The 23,289-nt window shown below is 44.6% G+C and overlaps 1 protein-coding gene across 1 annotated transcript; it reads left to right on the forward strand.

Moving 5' to 3' along the window:
• The first annotated feature begins 5,217 nt into the window (after positions 1-5,217).
• LOC148292888 (uncharacterized) lies at positions 5,218-5,736 on the forward strand. Its single transcript, XM_088244487.1, has one exon. The coding sequence runs from the start codon at positions 5,218-5,220 to the stop codon at positions 5,734-5,736; it is 519 nt and encodes a 172-aa protein (XP_088100613.1).
• Positions 5,737-23,289: the final 17,553 nt, after the last annotated feature.

Here is a 23,289-nt window from a genome sequence, read left to right on the forward strand (position 1 = left end):
CATATAAAATTAAGAATCCTCTTAGCTCTTGTGTTTGCACAAGAGATAATCCGATAAGCTTGAGCTTTACTTCTTGATCAAGCAAGCTACTCGGGCCCTTATATGATTAGAAGACGACGTACACTTAATTAGTGGATTAAGTCAATAATTGTCTTAAATTCTCCCACTTGGTCAATTAATCACAAGACAATTTGTATTGTTCACTTTAAGGCCATGTAAAATAAAACCCAAACTAATTCCCACTAAGCAATTGTCAATTATGAAGAATAAGAAGGAACTATCAAGACTTTTTATTGAATATCCAATACTTCAAGGCCTTTATAGTCAAACAAGAAATCAAAGCCCCCAAACTTCCAGTTAAAACTCTAAAAGTTCTTTGATATTCAATGTATCTATCAAATACCTGATAACCATTGAAAAGAAACAACAAACCAAAAGTATTTTTCTATGTTTGTAGAATTAGGGCTCAATTATGTTTTCGCTTAATAGTAGCAATGGTCCTTGAATTTGTACCCGATTTGCATTTTGGTCCTTGAATTAGCAAAATGATTGTTGTAATCCCTAAACTTCACTTTTGTTAGCACCATTGGTCCTCATGTTACATTTTATGTTAAATTTAGGGACAAAACCTTACATTTCTAATTGGCAAAACACCAGCAACCCTACCCTCTTCCCAGTAGACCCACCCCCATTCCAACAATTCCGTCGCCCTCCTTTCCCTCCCAACCACAACTGTTGACCACCACCTTCTTTGACACACGCAACACCACCCAAGCTACCCTAAAGCACCATTGCAGCACCCCAATCTACCCAAAAATTGATCTCCCCACCGAATCACTCCCAACCCATCGCACAAACATGACACCCACTCTTCCCCTTCACTACTCCCACCAACTCTTCTCGTTGGGGTTGAGATTTTAGGTTGGAATTTATTGAAGTTGATGTGAGATTTGATGTGGGTTTTCAATTTGGCTAAAGAGAGTGATGGATGGTTTTAGAGTGATCAGATATCAAGAATATACAAAAGCACATCTCCTCAATCTGATCCCTTTATACACTCATTCTAGATGGGGTGAAGTCTTTTGTGTGGGTTGGCTTGATCGGTTGAGCAGGTGCACTTGTATTTATATGCATGTACCTAAGAGTCTTGCCCATCAAGAAACTCTTAAGAAGTCCTTATTGCATTAGGTTTATAACTTCTAATCCACAATTGAGCTTTACTTCTTGATTAAGCAAGCTACTCGGGCCCTTATACGATTAGAAGACCACATGCACTTAGTGGATTAAGTCAATAATTGTCTTAAATTCTCCCACTTACAATAGTGGATTAAGTCAATAGTTGTCTTAAATTCTCCCACTTGGTCAATTAATCACAAGACAATTTGTATTGTTCACTTTAAGGCCATGTAAAATAAAACCCAAACTAATTCCCACTAAGCAATTGTCAATTATGAAGAATAAGAAGGAACTATCAAGACTTTTTATTGAATATCCAATACTTCAAGGCCTTTATAGTCAAACAAGAAATCAAAGCCCCCAAACTTCCAGTTAAAACTCTAAAAGTTCTTTGATATTCAATGTGTCTATCAAATACCTGATAACCATTGAAAAGAAACAACAAACCAAAAGTATTTTTCTATGTTTCCAGAATTAGGGCTCAATTATGTTTTCGCTTAATAGTAGCAATGGTCCTTGAATTTGTACCCAATTTTCATTGTGGTCCTTGAATTCACAAAATGATCGTTGTAATCCCTAAACTTCACTTTTGTTAGCACCGTTGGTCCTCATGTTACATTTTAGGTTAAATTTAGGGACAAAACCTTACATTTCTAATTGACAAAACACCAGCAACCCTACCCTTTTCCTAGTAGACCCACCCCCATTCCAACAATTCCATCGCCCACCTTCCCCACCCAACCACAACTGTTGACCACCACCAGTGGCGGAGGTAGAGTTTGGTATTTGGGGGGGCCACAAGCTTAAAACTATGGGATTTTTTGTGCAATCTATACTGTTTGTACCATATCTGATCCTCCACTCATCCATTGACACGTGGATCGCTTAAACTCCCCAAATGCCCAAAGGCTCCGAACAATCGGCATCGGCTACCGATGATATTGTCTCAAAGCAGCAAAAGATCGCTACAGGCCCAACACAGCCTACAATCGGTATCCCTTACCGATTCTGCAGAATCAACCTCGAAGCACCCGCCCGAAATATCTAAGGACTCGTGTCAACCTCATAGGGCCCTCCCACGAGTCCCACATCGAAATTAAGTACTAAGAGCATACGAAATGCCCTCTATAAATAGGCCCCTCCACTACAATACAGGGGTAAGACTTTTCAGCTTGACTTTTATACTTTTATATGGTCAACAGCAAGAGCTCTTAGAAACAAACTTACTTTGGCATCAGAGGGTCTTAGGCTAGTTCCACACCGGTTCCATAGACCTCACGAGTCTCAACTCTCTTCTATTCAGGATCTGCATCCAAGGACAAGAAGAATCTGCATCAATCACTCAATCGAACTGCTTGTGTTTGTGCCTGATAAATCACGGCCATAAGCTGGCCGAAGGAGCCCCTTCTCTCGCCCCTGGCACTTGTTCGTAAAAACTGAAACGCAGTGTTTTGCCAGGGTACTTCGCCTTCCTAAAGATAAAAGAAGAAATGCTAAGGCATGATCATCTCGGCCTCAAGCGCAGGCCGAGGCCGAGGCCGAACAAAATCACGGTCAAGGCATTAAAGGCAAATCATCACGTGACAGCAGGGTCCCAGGCTTCATTTAATGAAGTAGTGCCTGTTTAATGCAGCAAACCCTTTGGCCACAAAGAAGCATTTAATGCATGAGGGAAGGTGGGAAGTGACTGAAGTCAGGATTTGGTGATGAGGATCAGAGTGATTAGACGTGGACATTCTCACAAAAATTTTGACAGCCTGAGATATTGGTTCAACAGCTATCCAGGCCATAAATGCGTCTCCACGGCCAGAAGCTCAGAACCCACGATCAAGAGCGGCGGCCGAGATTCATCAGGATTTCTGGGGTCACACCACCATACTTCACGATCCCAAATGTCGACGGTCCCACCACCAACACCATCACTCAACGGCCTTGTAGTTCAGGCCGTGAACCTAACAGCCGAGACCAGTTCCTCTCTCGGCTACAATCGTTTGATTAGGAAGACGAGTTCAAACAGGCGCACCACTTATACATCCAACACTCATCAACACATCGACGCACGGTAGACTGTGCTGGCACGCCCGCGCACAACCGCGCCGCACCCAAAAGCAGGAAACCGCGTGTTAACGCACATCCCCTCGGCCCGGAACTCCAGTCCGTGAGATTTGCGCGGCAGACAGCTTGATCGTCCTCATCACTTGTAAGTTGCACTAATCTCTATCTGTTCAGTTTTAGTGCCAACAGATTGGCGCCGTCTGTGGGAATCGCTTATCGATTAACCCATATCTCAAAAAGCTCTGAGACCAAAAAATGAATCCATCTTCGGTCCTCCCTGCCGATGGTCCTATCCTTGGCCTCAGCAGCGAGCCAAGTCTAGCTCCCTTGCTTCAGACGCCACGAACAGAAACACCTGCTCGACCGACCACCCTGGAGGCTCGTATGGAGACCCTACAGCAGGATATGGCAAGGATGAAGGAGCACAACAATATTCTCGCCTCTAAACTGGATGACACCCAGAGGCAGCTACATCATCAACAAACACTCTCCGCCCAGTTGCAGAACAGTCGGGAACCAACCACACAACTTCGGCAGGAGAAATCGTTTAAAAGCGTACGGAAGCCCACTGTCCAGGATAGAGGGAAGCAGTAAGCCGCACACGAACCGACTGTCTCCCGAAGACTGTTCGTGCCCACTCCAAAGGAGCGCCATCCCGAATATCGAGTTTATTCCGATTGCCGCGATAGGATCAACGATCGGCGGAGGGAACGGCAGTCCTCACCCATCCAGGTTCGGGCGAAGCTCGACGATCCACGCCTGGAGGCACTTGGACCAAAATCCCCCATACGCCAAAGGTACAGTACGATCGGTCTGGAAGAAACGGACGAGTCAGATTACGTTCCAACATCTCCAGGAACCACCATCTCATCAGCGGGGCCCTCTGCAAAACACTACAGCCACCGATCGAACCAGGACAACGATCGGCGAAGGGGAGATTATGTGAGAAGCCCCAACCGTTCGGCAGACCAAGGAATACGAGGCCACAATGCTGGCCAACGCACGGGGAACCGAGCGATTGAGCCCTTAGGTGACGATCTTCCCTCTACCGATCCAACCATTCGCCTCCTCTTATAGAAGATGAACCGCATTGAAGAGGAACAGAACCAGGCTCGGACACCAATGTGGGGAACGGTACAGCCAGGGCCATTCACCGATCGAATCCGGACGTTCAAACACGAGAAAGAGGTCCAAGCACTCCGAATATCGTTCTACTCAGGGGTGGAAGATCCCGTTACCCACATTCATACCTTCCAATCAGCTTTGGGTTGGAAGGGACTAAAGGATGAGGGCCAATGTTTACTATTCCCCTCCACCCTGACCGGAGCTGCTCTGAATTGGTTCTACCGAATGGAACCAGGTACGGTTGACTTTTTCGATCAGTTGAAACAAACCTTCCTCAACCATTTTATGATTCAGACCGATCGCCTGTATTCCGCCGATGACCTCTACACCGTTCGGCAGCGAGACGATGAGCCCCTGCGAGAGTACGCGGCTAGATTCAGCCATGAATATTCCCGGTGTCCGGAAACCGATGATAGAGCAGCCTTCGGTGCCTTCAAAAGCGGCATTCGGTCGTCCCAATTTCGCTATCTGGTCCACAGTAGCAACTGGACCACTTACTCCGAATTGATGAAGCAGGCAGCTATCCACGCCAAGGCCGAGCACTTCAACTCCAAAGGATCGGCTTCGGCCCTACCAAACAAAACGGTACCGACCGGTCAGCCTTCGACACAACACTATGATCGATTCCCGGCGGATCCGGCGACAAATCAGGCCCCCTACCGAACGGCACCCCTTGCCCCTGCTTTTTCCACACCACGAAACAAATGGAAAGACCACTTCCGAGATCGGCAGGACACCAACAAAAAGGGCAAGGACTCCGGTAGGCGAAGCCACTTCGGCGAGCCGAAGAGGAATCGGCCAGAGGAAATTTTCACTTTGCTCAACACCACTTATGAGCATGTTCTCCTGACATAAGGGGAAATGATTCCAAAACCGAACAATCGCAAGCTCCCTCGACAGAACGAGAAGGACACCGGCGTTTTCTGCCGATACCACCAATATAACGGCCACGATACGGAATCATGCATCGCCCTTCGGAAAATCGTGGAACGCCTCATCAACGAAGGGAAGCTGGACCAGTATTTGAGCACTAAACCAGCACTGGACAAACCGCCGAATCGGCAGATCAATATGATTAGTGGGGGAACGCCCATCGCTGAAACTAGCAACCGATCCGTCAAGGATTATGTTCGTGCCGTTCGGTACCCCCAGATCCTCAGCGTAGCAGAAGGCCGCAATGACAAATTCCAGCGAATCGGTTGGGAGCCTATTACCTTTTCCGAAGAAGAAGAGCGAGGCATCATCTTCCCCCACTCTGATCCCATGATCATCCGAGTTGACATTTCAGATTTCGACGTAGGCCGAATCCTCATCGACACCGGCAGTTCGGTCAATGTACTATTCACCGACGCTTCCAATGCCCTCGGCATAGATTCGTAACTTCTGAACAAAGACATCACCCCTCTCCTAAGCTTCTCTGGTGACGTGATCGAACCAATCGGCAGTGTCCTGCTTCCGTTTGCGGTTGGCACCATTCCCAGACGAATGATCATCTATACTCTCTTTTTGGTGGTCGATTGCCCAACAGCGTATAATGCCATCATCGGCAGGACGACGCTCACCAAAATGAAAGCCATGCTGTCACCACACATGCTCCTCCTCAAGTTCCCCACCCACGCTGGCGTAGGCCAAGTGCGAGGGGATCAGTTGAGTGCACGGACATGTTACGTTTCAGCAACCAAAGGTTCGGCACGAGCCACGCCTCTCGAAGCATACTCGGTAGCTGCTAACTCTACTGTGCCGAACGGCAGAGGGGCGGACAAACCGGATGATCCCAGGGATGAAACTATCACCCCACAAGCACAACCCATTGAAGATTTGGAATCGGTCGTCCTCTCCGAAACAGAGCCCGACCGACAGGTTCGAATCGGTACCACCTTGAGTCCGGCACTGCGTACCGACTTCATTGCCTTCTTGCTCGCCAATACAAAAGTCTTCGCTTGGTCGTACGATGACATGCCTGGCATCGCCCCGAGCGTCATCAGTCACAAGCTCAGCATCTGCCCCACTTTCAAACCCATCAGACAGAAACGGCGGGCGTATGATACCGAACGGTATGAAGCAATGAGAATCGAGGTGGAGAAACTGCAAACAATCAGCTTCATACAGGAAGTCACTTACCCAATTTGGCTGGCGAATGTGTCAGGACTATACCGATTTAAACAAGGCTTGCCCCAAAGACAGCTTTCCTCTGCCACGGATCGATCAGATGGTAGACGCAACAGCAGGCCATGAACTTCTTAGCTTTATGGACGCATACTCAGGCTACAACCAGATATTCATAAACCCTGCCGATCGCGAACATACAACATTCATCACCGACAAGGGACTTTACTGCTACAAAGTCATGCCATTCGGCTTGAAGAACGCTGGGGCAACCTACCAGCGCTTGGTCAACAAAATATTCTCTGAACTCATCGGCACCTCGATGGAGGTTTATGCGGATGACATGCTGGTCAAAAGCAAAACAGCCGATTCTCACCTCCACAATCTCTCCCTCATGTTCAGCGTCCTAAAGAAGTACAACATGCGGCTCAACCCTAGTAAATGTGCCTTCGGCGTCTCCTTGGGCAAATTCCTTGGCTTCATGATCAGCCGACGAGGCATCGAAGCCAATCCTGAAAAAATCAAGGCCTTGCTCGACATGCAGATTCCGAAGACTCAGAAGGATATCCAGAGCCTCACAGGGCGTGTCGCCGCTCTGGCTCGATTTATATCCAAAGCTACCGATCGGTGTGCCCCTTTCTTTAAAGCCCTCAAAGGAAGCAAACGGCATATTGTCTGGACCGCCGAATGCGATAGCGCTTTCCAAGACCTCAAGGCCTATATGAGCAGGGCGCCCCTGTTATCCACCCCTTTTCCTGGCGAAGAGTTAATTCTCTACCTATCAGTATCGGCAACGGCATTAAGCTCCATGCTCATTCGCAAGCCGAACGGCATAGAGCTTCCAATTTTCTATACCAGCCACGCCTTGCAGGATGCCGAGATCCGGTACCCTGAGCTGGAAAAGCTTGCCTATGCTCTTGTTCTCTCAGCACGCAAGCTTCGGCCGTACTTCCAGGCTCACAGCATTACCGTTCTCACTAATCAGCCTCTACGCCAGATACTACAAAGACCAGAGACGTCAAGTCGGCTAGTGAAATGGGCCATCGAACTCAGCGAATTCGACATCCACTATCACCCTCGGCCTGCCGAGAAGGGTCAAGCCATCGCTGATTTCATCTCTGAAATGACATCTGAAAGATCCACCCCAGACGATGCCAACCCTAAATCGGCTTCGGCAACATCGGTCGCCCATCCAACCGAGGGAACATTTATTTCATCAATCCCTCTGTGGACTCTCTATGTCGACGGCTCATCCAACCGGCAAGGTAGCGGGGCTGGCTTAGTTCTCAAGGCCCTGATCAAACGACCGTCGAGTATGCCATCCGATTCCAATTCCAAGCTTCCAACAACGAAGCCGAATATGAAGCTCTCTTGGCAGGCCTTCGGCTCGCCAAGGAAATGGGTGCTCGACAACTGAAAATATGTAGCGACTCACAACTTGTCGTTAATCAGGTATTGACTGAATTCGAGGCCAAGGATACTTCCATGGCAGCCTAGTTGACGCATGCCCGCCGATTGCTAAGCCACTTTAACGCGTATCAGGTTCAACAGATCCCCAGATATGAGAACAATCACGCCGATGCCCTGTCACGCCTGGCATCGGCAATCGACGACAACGTAGGCCGCCACGTGCCAATCGAAATCCTTGCTCAGCGCAGCACCATGGAAGGCGAAGTACATGCCGTTCGGCAGGATCCAAGCTGGATGGATCCAATCTATGCTTACCTCTTACGCGGAACTCTACCAGACGAAAAAACCGAGGCCAAGTCTCTCCGCCGCCGATCGGCACGCTACTTAATCTTGAATCAGATCCTCTATCGGCGCGGCCATTCCTTGCCATTGTTTCGGTGCATGACCCCGCAGCAGGGAAGCTACGTCTTACGGGGGATTCACGAAGGAGCCTGCGGGGACCATTCTGGGGCCCGATCTCTGGCCTTCAAGACCATTCGGTAGGGGTATTATTGGCTGACCCTCCATGCCGATGCCACCGCGCTCGTCCAGAAGTGCGACCAATGCCAGCGTTTCGGCTCAGTTCCAAAACTCCCTGCCAAACCACTCACTCCGATTGTTAGCCCATGGCCCTTCTTTCAGTGGGGTTTAGACCTCATCGGCCCCATGCCCCAAGGGAAAGGACAGCTCAAGTTCGCCATTGTCGCTGTCGACTACTTTACAAAGTGGACCGAAGCCGAAGCTTTGGCAACAATCACCGCAGCTAGGGTTGAACATTTCGTATGGAAGAATATCATTTGTCGATTCGGCCTCCCGAATGCAATCATCACCGACAACGGCAAACAATTCGACTCCTCTCAGTTCCGGCACCTATGCCACCGATTCGGCATCAACTTGTTCTTCGCATCTCCAGCACATCCACAATCAAACGGCCAGGTAGAAGCCATCAATAAGATCATCAAGAAGACGCTGAAGAAGAAGCTTGGGGCGGCTAAAGGAGCATGACCCGATCTCCTTCCGGAAGCACTATGGGCCATCAACACCTTCTACCGACGATCGACAGGAGAAACATCATTTTCCCTTGCTTACGGTACTGAAGTTGTCGTCCCAGTCGAGATCAACGCACCCTCGTGCCGAACGGCATCTTACAAACCAGAGCAAAACGAAGCCCTGCTCACTCTCAACCTGGACCTCATTGATGAACACCGTTCCCAGGCTCAGCTTCGGAACGCTGCCTACAAACAAAGGACCTCTCGCTACTACGACTCGCGCGTCAGACGCCGATCGTTCAAAGTGGGAGACTGGGTTTTACGCAAAGTTTCTCTCGCCACCAAAGACTCGAACGACGGCACTCTTGGTCCATCCTGGGAAGGTCCTTATGAGGTCGTCACTGTCTGCCGACCAGGAACTTACCGACTGCGTGGTACCGATGGTCAGACCCTCGGCCATCCTTGGAATATAGAGCACCTCAAATATTACTACAAGTAACGTGACCTTCGGTCCTCACCCTTTGTAAAAGTGCTCACACCTTGGGTTGTCACCTTCGGTCGTCACCTTTGTAATCGGTTTATTTCAACACAATCCCCATTCTATACATATGGCGTTACCATACAGCAATATTATATCAACAATATTCTACATACGGCATGCACACATATAGAATTACGGACATCAGCAAATTAAACCAAAACAAAGTTAACATAGATATAAAAGGCCACAGAAGGGCCATCTGTTTTTACAACATGCCATTCGGCATGTTTAAAAATGTTATACAACTCCAAAAATGAGGTTTGAATTAACTAAATCTAAGAGGAGGGTGGATCGGCTTCGGTCGTTACAATATCGGCATCAGTTGACGCTGGCTCAGGACCAGTCGACGGCTCGGTAGTAAACACATCGGCAGCCCGCCGCCAGCTTCGACGCAAGCTCCGTATTTTTTGCCGCGTTTTCCTCGGCACGCCGATCTGACTCCTGGAGCATCTTCCCAGCATCGGCAATCTTCGAACGGCCCTCCTCGAATTTCTTCTGGTACCATTCGGCAGCATTCACAACCCGCTTGACGCAGAGCCACATTTCCATATCAGCCTGCAACAACAACGGACAGATTAGTACATACCGAATCAACAGATACTTGACAACAAATCAACTCTACAAACTTACTGCAGCCTGAAGCCGGAAGGCGCGTCCGGTCTGCTCACGCAACGTCTTCATCGACAGTTGCTCGATCTCAGATAATTCCATTTGGGCGCCATCGATCATGCTGTTGATGAACGGCACGGCCTTCCGAGGGCATGCAACGTTCACTGGCCCCTCCCCCTCCACCTCATCATCCGGGATGAGCACGGAAGTCCCCTTGTTCGGCCCTCTTGGTTTCTTCGGCAACGGCGTCACATCGAGGGGACCCTCGATCTGCCTCTTGCCTGTCACCTGGAGGTGGACCTCCCTCACGACCTCAGCTTCGCCACCCTCTTCTCTCGGCGACGATTAGCCACTGTCTGCTCATCCGCCGAAGCCCCCTCAGAAGCTCCTGCCGTCTTTTTCTTCTTCGGCCTTGGGGACTGAACCTTCTTCTGCCTCGACGCCCCTTGCCCCTCCAAACGGCGCCTTGTTGCCTCACTCATTGGCCTCCCACCTGCCACTGCAAAACAAAACACACGAAGTCAGGAATGAAACGGTAGCTCTACAAAACAGACACGAAAAGACCTGCCGAATGGCATCTCTTACTCTGCCTTTTTTCTTCCTCCTTTACTCTTCGGTCGTATTCGGCCCTACCGATCAGACCAGCCTTGAACAAGTTTTTGAAGTAGAGCAGCACCTTAAAGAATCGATCTTCTTCGGCAATCTTCGTCTTCACCCTCTCGATTGCTTCAACCTCTCTAATCGGTGCAGAAGGCCATTTCAAGGACACTGGATCACAAACACCCAACTGTCCAAAAAAAAAAAAAAAGCTGCCGAATGGCAGATTCTACCCTACCAACTGTCTGGAAAGACGTAGGAATCCTCCTCTCCACGATAACCCCCGGTGCCGATTCCCAATCACCGGAGACAATCACCCGACGCTTGCGCCAGGTCTTTTGAGAGCTCGGCACCCCAACCACAAAGTGTCCACGCTGCCCTGCCGATAGACAGTTGGACTGAACCCACCCCTCATTATCAGCACTCTTCGCCCTCGTCACACTATACAGTTGGGCAAACTGTTCGTAGCTCAGCTCCCCCTCACCAGCCAAGCTGAATGCTGTGATCGTCCCGAGCAACGTAATCCAAAAGTTTGGATTATACTGCCCTGGTGCATACCCGATCGCAGCCAAAATCTTCTGCACCGAATGTCTCAACGGTAGCCGAAGCCCATGCTTAAACACGTCGGTGAAGAAGACTACGCCCTTGTCATTGTCACTGAGCGACTCTAAGGGCCCCGGAATTCGCATCCTTATCGATTCCGAAATATTGAACTCCGCCCGAATCTTTGCCAGCTCAGCCTCAGTCAGTGTGTTCGGCTCTAAGTCATCTACTCCGAACAAAGGTTCCGTGGGCTTCGCCATCGGAATCCGTTGCCTCCCCCTGACAACCCTCAACATCCCTTCCCCTGGGGCGGCAACGGACACGCCACCCCCATCGGCCTCACGACCCGAAGTCGAAGGCTCACCATCTTCAAGCACTCTCGTCGAAGTGCCCCCAACCTCGACACGCACCCTTGCCCCCTCCACTATCTCACAACTTGAAGAGCTCCCAGAATCGGTACTCTCACTCCCCTCAGACGAACTCCCCAAGGACGATTCGTCCTCATAGGCCCTCGGACTACGCCTACCCTCGAATTCGGTATCTGACATCTACAAACACAAATGACGGGAAACTAAGTGCTATGCTAGAATCAAAATCCTATTCTACCTCCTAAACACTTATGTTCATGCTCATTCATGCTCGTTCATACATTGTTCAAACAAAAAATCAACGAATTCAACACTTTGATTCGTAAAAATGCAACAACACGGCAACATACCTTGTTTGCACGGTGGTTCAAGATCGCCGGAAATCGTCTCCGCCAAGTTCATGCTCGCCGGAAATCGCCTGCTCAGCCTCGCACGGTCGCCGGCAATCGCCTCTCACAAGCTCTGATCGCTCTCAAAAATTCCAAGTATTCGAACTCTCGTCCCTTCCTCACATTTATAAAGCCGATCTAGCATCGGGAAGCGAAGCGACGCATCGGGATACGAAACGACGCAACCCTTCACAGCCATGCCGACACGTGTCACGCATGCACAGGAGAACCCAAGCGTTGTCAGTTGAAACGTTTCCAATCCTCAGCGACACTTCAACTTCCCGAACATTGCACCCCTAGCCACCTTCAAGAACAACTCCATTAGCGAACGGCAGGTGTTCGGTTCATTTTTACACATGATTTTTCATGTTATTCACCCACTATTTTGAGTTAGTTCTTGACATTTTATAGCTTTTTACTTCCTTTTTGTGTTTTCTTAGATTTTGCCTTGGTTGGGATGAAAATGAGCTAAAAGTGCATTATTAGTTATAAATTCTGTTTTTGTTCATTTTCGTAGGTCAACTTCTTGGCCTGGGATCAACATGCTCTGGTGCTCGGATGAGGTCATGATCTTCATGAGACTTGTTCCAATGGATGTTAACTACAACATATCCAAATTTGAGCTCCATTGGACAAGTATTGCCTATCCAACCAATCCATCATGTTACCACAGTTCTGGAAATCCGGATTTGGCCAGCTTTTACCTCCCTTGTGTCATCTTAACTTCTTGTTACTATAACTCTTGGTAACAAGGAATTACATTTGTAAAATAGATATTTTCTGAGCTTTTGGCATCTTTGTGAAGTCAAAGCTCCATCATGGCAAGGGGACAATGGGCTAAGGCTTTATCAAAGGTGGTAGTTTTATATTAAAAGGTAAAAGCTGGAAAGGAGGAGAGAGGGAGGAGAAGTCAAAATTGCAATCTGATATTGGGAGCCTTTTGATCGTGGGAAATCAGGCTATTCCACATTCTACACAACTTGAGAGCAGCTTTTGGGGAGCTAAGAGCAAGGAAGGAGAAGGAGGTGCAGCCAAGGAAGAAAGGAGAAGACTTCCACCATTGAAGACTTCAAGCTTTCATCATTTCCAAATCTGTAAACTCCTTCTAGTTATATTTCGAGTTTGTATTTGGAATAAGTATGAGCAACTAAACTCCATAGCTAGGGCTTAGGTTGAAGCCCTAAACATGATTACCTTATTGTTTTGATGCTTGAGTGTATGAATTTCTAGATGTTGTTGATGAACCCCATTCACTAATTGAATTTTATGATATGTGTTTGCTTCCTTTGCTTAATCACCTTAGGTTGTATGCATGTAGCTAAAGTTGAGAAGTTGTGTAAGATAACCAAGAACACAATTTCTAATTAGCAACAAATGATTGAACTTGTTTAAGTGAGCATCATGTGAATTGGTTTATTGACAACAATTGATGAATTCCAATTCACCAAATTAATCTATCCTTGATGTGTGTTTTCCTTGATTGATTACCTTTGAAAGCATGCTTCTTGAGGTTGTTGGGATTATGTGTATCTTCATGTTTTCCTAAGCAATAGATGGATGGAGTAAGAACCATCCATGTGAATTGGTTTCTTGAATACCTAATGTAAACACCATGCTATTAGGGTTCTTGTGATGTTCATATTCTCTTTGAACTTAATGGGTTTTCCTTGCAATCGAATCGAAGTACGAACCATACCTAGGTTCGGTTATGAGGAGGGCACAAGTATTGTAGCACGAACCATGCACTTTACGTATATTAGAGAGAATCAATGCGTCTTGAGCCACGACCCATGGTCTTGATTGCGAACATCTTCATCAATACATTTAGAGTTCATCACTTGAGTATCCATGAACATGGGTAGAATTGTTTAGGGTGGATTCCGAAACCCTAGTGTTTGTTACATTTTAATTTCACATTTTGATAATTCATCTCTGCCATTCACATTTAAATTCAAAGTCCATTTACTTTCATGCAATAGAAATAGGTCACTTGAACCAAATCAAAAAACCCCCCCAATGTGTGTGTGAGTTGCGTGTTTGACACGTTTTGTGTCTTTGTCACTGAATTTTGTTTGTTTCCGTAATTGTTTTGGACTTTTGGTCCGCGTTGTGTTCTTGAATTTTCTGTGCTGATTCCAACCGTATAAAGAACGTGAATTTTGGATAAACGGTTGGAAAGTTATAGGTCAAAAACTGGACAGAGGTCGAAACTGAAAAACAGAGAAACGAATCTGTCCAAATGGTGATAAACGGGTGATAGAAAGTGCTGTTTGTGTTTTTCTTTGTTTTCTTGTGTTGTTTCATTTCTTTTATCTTCCTTACTTCATTTTTAGTTTCCAATTTGTATTGTGTTTGTGTGTTGTGTAAAATTAGTGTTCTTTACGTACTCAAATTAGAACTTATAGGAAACCGACAAGTTCTTCGTGGGATCGACCCCGTACTTACATAATCTATACTTCATTAGATTCGTGCACTTGCGGGTATTTTTAATTGGTTGTTTGCACATTAATTTGTGTCCTTTTAGGAATGCAACAATTTTTGGCGCCGTTGCCGGGGAACTGGCACGGTTGCTTATTTGTTTTGTTTGAGTATGTTTAGAGTACTTAGTTTTATTTTTGTTTATTGATTGTTGTTTCATTTTATCTTGATTTGTTTTTGTTTCTTTTTCTTACAGGAACATCCGAGGAGTCACCTCCACCATCTCCAATGGCAGCCGCAACTGAAATTGTGGAACTTACTATGTAAGAATACTCCAATAAATTTGTGATGGAAGAAGCAAATGTTTTTGGCTCATTTCATAATGAATTGCCTATGAATGAATATTTCCGACAAACATACAATTCGGAGTGGAGAAATAATTCAAACTTCTGGTGGACCGACAATCCAAATTTTCAACAAGGGTCATATCAACCATATCAAGGCCAACATAATACTTGTCCACCTTATGGTCAACCCCAATATTATAATCCACCACCACTTAGTCAATCTCACCAACCACCTCAAGGACCAACTTTGGAAGAAATTGTTGCTTCAATGGTTAGACACACAGATAGTTTCATCATGCAGAGGAATGACACCCATATGCAGAGGAATGATACCCACATGCAGAAAATGGTTAAGGCCATTGCCAATCTAGAAAATCAAGTGGGGCAAATTGTCACATCTTTGAGTCAAAGGGAAGCTAGGATAATGTCTAGCCAAACAGTGATACAAAATGGGCGTGAGCATGTTCAAGCAGTTACCTTGAGAACTGGTAAGGTAATTGGTGAAATTGATGGTTCTAAAAATTTGATTCACAATGTTGATGAAATGCAGGTTGAGCAAGTGATTGGGCCTAAGGAAAAGGATGAAATCAACAAGGGGGAAGATAAACAAGCAGCATCTTCACCTGAGTGGATCCCAAAGCATGAACTTGCAAGAAGGGCAAGAAAGGAGAAGGTAAGTCGTGAACCTACTGATGAAGATATCTTACAAGCTCCTTTTCCTCACAGGTTGATGAGTTCTAGGAAAAATCAACATGCCAAGGACATATTGGAAACTTTCAAGCAAGTGCAAGTCAATATTCCTTCCTTGGATGCAAACAAGCTCAAGGAATGCGAAACTGTTGCATTAACGGAAGAGGTTTCTGCTGTTTTGCAAAGGAAGCTTCCTCCCAATTTGCAAGATCCAGGAAGTTTCACAATTCCTTGTATAGTTGGTGATAAATTGTTTGAGGAACCTTTAATTGATTTCGGTGCTTCAATTAATCTAATGCCATATTCTGTTTTTGAAGTACTAAAGGAAGACAAGCTGAACATCCATGTTCCAAGCACCAATCATATGTTCAATGTCACTCCTTCTACTCAAATGAGAAGGCCACCCGACCCTAAATATGTGCCTCCTCCATCTAATCCACGTATTGAAGAGCGCTTAAAATTGCTTTTGAAATCTACTCATGTGCATAAAAAGAAAAGAATACGAAATGGGTTGATTAGATGGCAAAGGGATTTGAAGAAACTTCATGTTCGGCACAAGGAGGCGATTGAGCCAAAACCCCCCAAGTGACCCAAGTATGTTGGAAGTCCGGCAAAAGACTTTAAACTTAGCGCTTCTTGGGAGGCAACCCAAGGTGAATAGAAGAAGTTTGTTGTCGTCCTAATCGCTTCAAAGTGGAGTTTCTCTAGACTCAAACTTACTTTTATTTTACTTTATTTATTTATTTTCCTTTTGAGTTAGGATTTCAATCTCCAACCAAGGTAATTTCGATTTTCTTGTTGTTTCTCTTTGTTTTTCTTACTTTTACTTTCCTTTACTTGTTTGTGTTTCTATTTTGTTGTTAAGTTTGGGAAGTAAATTGCTTCATGATTGCACACACTGAACTTTGGCTCAAATGTTTATTTCATTCCATACATGTGATTCCAAACACAAACTTGAAAAAAAAAAAAAAAAAAAAAAAAAAAAAACATAAATTTCTCAATCACATGTTCATTGTTGCATTTTGCACCACCTGAGGCTTCTACTAATTGCCTCTGTCTGTTCTTGCTTGTAGAACCTGCAACAGCTCTACATGATCTTCATTCCTCTTTTGCAGCATCTCTACATGCTGGCTGGCACTGTAGAGCCGCTTTTGCAGGTCCGCCACCAGAGCTTTCAGGGCCGCCACCTCCTCACTCAGTGCCCCGCACTCTCGTGTTCTCGCCAGTAGGCGCATGCCCAAATTTGTGGCCGAGACCGCGTTGAGCACGGTTAGATTGTGGGACTCGTCCACTGCCATTTGGTCAGACCTCTGCGCAACATGCAGATGATCTGCAACTGTAAGTCTGCTGACAGTCATGCCCTCCGGCATTACTGCCCTTCGCGGCACCACCTCAGAGAAGTTTGAGGCCGAGCCATGATGGTATGAGGAGTTTGGGAAGATAGGGTTTGGAGGAGCCCGTATCTGGGCATTTGGTGGTGCAAGCGACAACTCAAGGTTAAGGTCATCAACAAGCATATCTGGGGATGCCATTGATTTTTCTGTCTGGGCTTTTTGATGGTTTTTCTTGAGTTTGCAGGTTGAAATGCAGGATGCTCCTTCTTTCAACCGAGAAGTGGTTTAAATAGACTTATTCTCATAGGGGAGCCGACACCACTTTGTATTTCCGGAGCAATTTGCGGATGAGTCAAGTTAAACAGGGAAGCATTTCTGCTTTCACTTTACTTTCTTTCCCTCCCTGTTTTCTGGTGCATTGTGTTTTGATTTCTTTTTAGTTTGTCGTCTTTGTTTTATTTCCGTTGGGGAAGTGTGCTTTGTTTCTTTTTAGTTTGTCGCATTCCCTTTATTCAAGTTTGGGAAGTGCGTTTTGTTTTTCTTCTTTGTCTTTTGCAACTTTCTTTTCTTTTATTTCCGAAAACGAGAAATTGAAAAGAAAAAAAAAAAAAAAAAAAAAAAAATTTCACCGAAAGGCAAAGACAAACAGGCACACCAATAATACACTAGAATCATTTTTTTCCAGTGCTCGGTGTCTCGACCATAGGACCCTTGAGTTTAGCCCTTTGGCTATCCACTTCCGGGGCTTCACGCACAGCCTCTTGGGGCTCATCACTCGAGCTCCCAAAGATTGCATTCTTAGCTTGAGCGTAACCACTCTCGCGGTCTGTTTTCTTGCGTTTTCCCGGTCGGTCTATGTCCTCCAGCTGCTTTCTCATGTCATGGGCGTAAACACTTACCATCTTTGAGAGATTTTTGTTCTCTTCCCGCAACGCCTCCAGCTGGTGTCGATTCACCTCTAGTATCCTTGCCCTTTCTGTTTTTAAACTTTTAATAATACTCTGGCACTCTTCAACCATACTTCGCTCTGCCGCCAACTGACCTCTTAGCACCTCCACCTCATGGGACTTCGCAATTAGGCGATGACCCACACTTGCGACTGTTGCTGTGCTTTGCACGCTTAGTGCCAGAGCATCGCTCACGACCCGGTTGTCATCCCTTGATCCCAGCACCCGTATATCCTTGGGAGTCACTAGATTTCTAGCAACTCCAAGGGCAACATCGTTGTCCAGCAGTATCGAGTCATTCACTGTCACGTGCCCCCGTGCTGAGGCAAAGTAGGGCATCCACACTGGTGCCACTGCTTGGCCCTGAGTCTGAGTTGGTTGAGCTAGGTTGAGATCCAGCGAGAATGGGTAGGAAGAGGCCATTTGAACTTTCTTTTCTTTTGTTCTTGCTTTTCTCTTTTGTGTGTTTCTGAGTTTTGTGTGTTTTGCCCCAACTCTTTCTCTTCTTCTTTTATAGAGTTAGTTTCTACGTAACCCTAGCCACTGCGCTTCTGGTTTGGCGCGGCCCTTGCGGCCTATCCCCCTCTATCGCCTCACCTGTCCCCCAACCCCTTTAATTGCATTTCCGCCTTTCAGCGCTTTCAAGAAACGAAAGTCGTCACGCCTTCCTATGAAGGCAATAATTCTGGCTTGGGACCGTGAGAGAGACCTCTGCTTGTCGGCACGTCTCTCACTTTGTATCCCGTGACTCACAGGAGCCGAGACATCAGGGCCCACTTTTTTTTATTATTTTTCTGAGTCCTCGCTCTTTGTGTTTCTGACTCAGTTTCTTTGTTTTATATACTTCCTTCGCTTTTGGGCTTTCCTTTGGGTTGGGCTTTCATTTTGGTTTGTGCGTTTCTTTGGGTTGGATTTCTGCGTGCGTAGGACTGTTGTTAGGGCTTACTGTTCTGCTTGTTTTGTTTTGTTTTGTTTGGTTCAGTTTGGTTTTGTTTTGTTTTGTTTCGTTTTGTTTTGCAGCCGTGTTGTAGTTGTATTTCTTGTTTGTTCTTGTTTTTACTTGCTTTATTCCCTTTATTTCTTGTTATAACATTGTTGATGCCTAAGTTCTTTAACATTGAGGACAATGTTTATTTTTAAGTTTGGGAAGGGATAGCAAGTCTTTTTCGTTTCACTTAAACTCTTGCTTTCTTTTATTTTGTTTTCTTTTCTGTTTTGAGTCTTTTTGTTTTCAAGTCACTTTCCGGACATATACGATGAGATTGTGATGAATGTTTACATGACTTGATTGAAAATGCTAAAAAAAAAAAATAATAATAATAATAATTTGTTATTCACTAAATGGCATCGTTCTAGCATGATATGTTTGAAACCCTCTATGCACTTGCCATTTGTTTCATAATTCTCCAGTTGAGGGATTTGCATGATCCAAAGAATTGTATCAAGCATGAATTAGACTTGTATAACCATATAATGTGAGCTTTGAGCCTTTTGCTTCAATTCATGAGTGTTATACACATATTCTTATTTTCTTGTCATCCGAGTTGTTGTTTGATCTCATTATTCATTGATTTGGTTGAGCACTTAAAAGTCACTCATTCTTGTGCAATTTGATTACATGACATTTGAGAAATGATATTGAGGCCCTCTTTGGACCGTTTGTGCCTTTCAAGCTAACCGTATGCATGCTTAAGCATGATTTTCCATTGTTAACCACCTTGAGCCTATATGTATGTAAGCCTTTTCTTTCAAGTAACCAATTTTTACTTCTAGCCTTAGCCTGAAAAACAAGAATATACCTTTCTAAGGAACTCATGAGCTTTAATTTAGATATGTTTTTCATGCTAAGTTTGGGAAGGGTTATTACATTTCAAAAAAAAAAAAAAAAAAAAAAAAAAAAGAGTACTTCACTCAAAGGGTGAAAGAAAAGAGAAAAGTTGTGGTTAAGTGGCAATGGTTTCAAATCCAATTCCATGTTTCTTGGTTGTTCGAATGGAAGGAAGGAGTGTGAATCATAATTAGTGGAGGTACAAGGCTTTGTGGTCTATTTGATCACCCCTAAAAAAAAAATTGAAAATCTTAAGCGTGATGTTTCAAAGTCTTTTAGTCAACGATTATATGCTCTTACATTGTGAGTTCCTTGGACTTTGTTGTATCCATATCCTTCATTTCTTACTCACCTTGCACCCTTAGCCCCATTACAACCTATAATAAAGACCTAAATTGATCCTAAATGTCATGTGGTTGATTTGCACACATTTTTCAGCTTTTGAGTGTTTAGCATCCTTCTTGAGATCATATTCATGCATGTTTTTCAGCTTGCTAATTTTGAGTTAAGTCCCTTATGGTTTAACTCTATTCTCATGTCTATTATTGAGTGATGCATTGTAACCCTCTCCCGAGTGATTCATTTGTGAGATGACAACTTTGGTGAGATTTGAAGTTACATTTGTGCTTGGTATGATTTTTTGAAGTTGTGTGAAAACTGAAATTGGAGAATGAGTTTCATTTGGCCATCACACTACTACACTTGAGCATGTTGTGTTCTGAACTTTGCCGCATTGTGACTAATGTCTAAACTAAGTTTTTCTTGTGAAAATTTTTGAGTCATTTGCATAAGTCACTCTCTCTTTGGAAAGTGTTCGAAAAGTTTTGTTTCGAGTCTTGTTTTAGTTTCTGTTTTGCTCGAGGACTAGCAAAAGATAAGTTTGGGAAGTTTGTTCGGTTCATTTTTACACATGATTTTTCATGTTATTCACCCACTATTTTGAGTTAGTTCTTGACATTTTATAGCTTTTTACTTCCTTTTTGTGTTTTCTTAGATTTTGCCTTGGTTGGGATGAAAATGAGCTAAAAGTGCATTATTAGTTATAAATTCTGTTTTTGTTCATTTTCGTAGGTCAACTTCTTGGCCTGGGATCAACATGCTCTGGTGCTCGGATGAGGTCATGATCTTCATGAGACTTGTTCCAATGGATGTTAACTACAACATATCCAAATTTGAGCTCCATTGGACAAGTATTGCCTATCCAACCAATCCATCATGTTACCACAGTTCTGGAAATCCGGATTTGGCCAGCTTTTACCTCCCTTGTGTCATCTTAACTTCTTGTTACTATAACTCTTGGTAACAAGGAATTACATTTGTAAAATAGATATTTTCTGAGCTTTTGGCATCTTTGTGAAGTCAAAGCTCCATCATGGCAAGGGGACAATGGGCTAAGGCTTTATCAAAGGTGGTAGTTTTATATTAAAAGGTAAAAGCTGGAAAGGAGGAGAGAGGGAGGAGAAGTCAAAATTGCAATCTGATATTGGGAGCCTTTTGATCGTGGGAAATCAGGCTATTCCACATTCTACACAACTTGAGAGCAGCTTTTGGGGAGCTAAGAGCAAGGAAGGAGAAGGAGGTGCAGCCAAGGAAGAAAGGAGAAGACTTCCACCATTGAAGACTTCAAGCTTTCATCATTTCCAAATCTGTAAACTCCTTCTAGTTATATTTCGAGTTTGTATTTGGAATAAGTATGAGCAACTAAACTCCATAGCTAGGGCTTAGGTTGAAGCCCTAAACATGATTACCTTATTGTTTTGATGCTTGAGTGTATGAATTTCTAGATGTTGTTGATGAACCCCATTCACTAATTGAATTTTATGATATGTGTTTGCTTCCTTTGCTTAATCACCTTAGGTTGTATGCATGTAGCTAAAGTTGAGAAGTTGTGTAAGATAACCAAGAACACAATTTCTAATTAGCAACAAATGATTGAACTTGTTTAAGTGAGCATCATGTGAATTGGTTTATTGACAACAATTGATGAATTCCAATTCACCAAATTAATCTATCCTTGATGTGTGTTTTCCTTGATTGATTACCTTTGAAAGCATGCTTCTTGAGGTTGTTGGGATTATGTGTATCTTCATGTTTTCCTAAGCAATAGATGGATGGAGTAAGAACCATCCATGTGAATTGGTTTCTTGAATACCTAATGTAAACACCATGCTATTAGGGTTCTTGTGATGTTCATATTCTCTTTGAACTTAATGGGTTTTCCTTGCAATCGAATCGAAGTACGAACCATACCTAGGTTCGGTTATGAGGAGGGCACAAGTATTGTAGCACGAACCATGCACTTTACGTATATTAGAGAGAATCAATGCGTCTTGAGCCACGACCCATGGTCTTGATTGCGAACATCTTCATCAATACATTTAGAGTTCATCACTTGAGTATCCATGAACATGGGTAGAATTGTTTAGGGTGGATTCCGAAACCCTAGTGTTTGTTACATTTTAATTTCACATTTTGATAATTCATCTCTGCCATTCACATTTAAATTCAAAGTCCATTTACTTTCATGCAATAGAAATAGGTCACTTGAACCAAATCAAAAAACCCCCCCAATGTGTGTGTGAGTTGCGTGTTTGACACGTTTTGTGTCTTTGTCACTGAATTTTGTTTGTTTCCGTAATTGTTTTGGACTTTTGGTCCGCGTTGTGTTCTTGAATTTTCTGTGCTGATTCCAACCGTATAAAGAACGTGAATTTTGGATAAACGGTTGGAAAGTTATAGGTCAAAAACTGGACAGAGGTCGAAACTGAAAAACAGAGAAACGAATCTGTCCAAATGGTGATAAACGGGTGATAGAAAGTGCTGTTTGTGTTTTTCTTTGTTTTCTTGTGTTGTTTCATTTCTTTTATCTTCCTTACTTCATTTTTAGTTTCCAATTTGTATTGTGTTTGTGTGTTGTGTAAAATTAGTGTTCTTTACGTACTCAAATTAGAACTTATAGGAAACCGACAAGTTCTTCGTGGGATCGACCCCGTACTTACATAATCTATACTTCATTAGATTCGTGCACTTGCGGGTATTTTTAATTGGTTGTTTGCACATTAATTTGTGTCCTTTTAGGAATGCAACAGCAGGCGCACATTGATGAGTTCTCACTCACCTCTCGTGCCGAACGGCAGACGCACATTGATGAGTTTCCACTCACCTCTCATGCCGAACGACAGGTGTTCCTAAACCTTGCCCTACACTATCCTCTCAGGCCATTCGGTACCGAATGCCATCTCTTTTCCAAGCTCACCCGCTCGGGCACTTGGGGGACTACATGCCACCATCGGCAAACAATGAGACCATCGAATCCGGATCAGAATGCCGAAGACAGATTCAAGTCCCCAACCGAGAAAGCTTCTCAATCGGTAACTTGGGGGACTACTGTTTGTACCATATCTGATCCTCCACTCATCCATTGACACGTGGATCGCTTAAACTCTCCAAATGCCCAAAGGCTCCGAACAATCGGCATCGGCTACCGATGATATTGTCTCAAAGCAACAAAAGATCGCTACAGGCCCAACACAGCCTACAATCGGTATCCCTTACCGATTCTGCAGAATCAACCTCGAAGCACTCGCCCGAAATATCTAAGGACTCGTATCAACCTCATAGGGCCCTCCCACGAGTCCCACATCGAAATTAAGTACTAAGAGCATACGAAATGCCCTCTATAAATAGGTCCCTCCACTACAATACAGGGGTAAGACTTTTCAGCTTGACTTTTATACTTTTATATGGTCAACAGCAAGAGCTCTTAGAAACAAACTTA

Source organism: Prunus avium, chromosome 7 (assembly GCF_965620075.1).
Source record: "Prunus avium chromosome 7, drPruAviu1.hap1.1, whole genome shotgun sequence".
NCBI lineage: Eukaryota > Viridiplantae > Streptophyta > Magnoliopsida > Rosales > Rosaceae > Prunus > Prunus avium.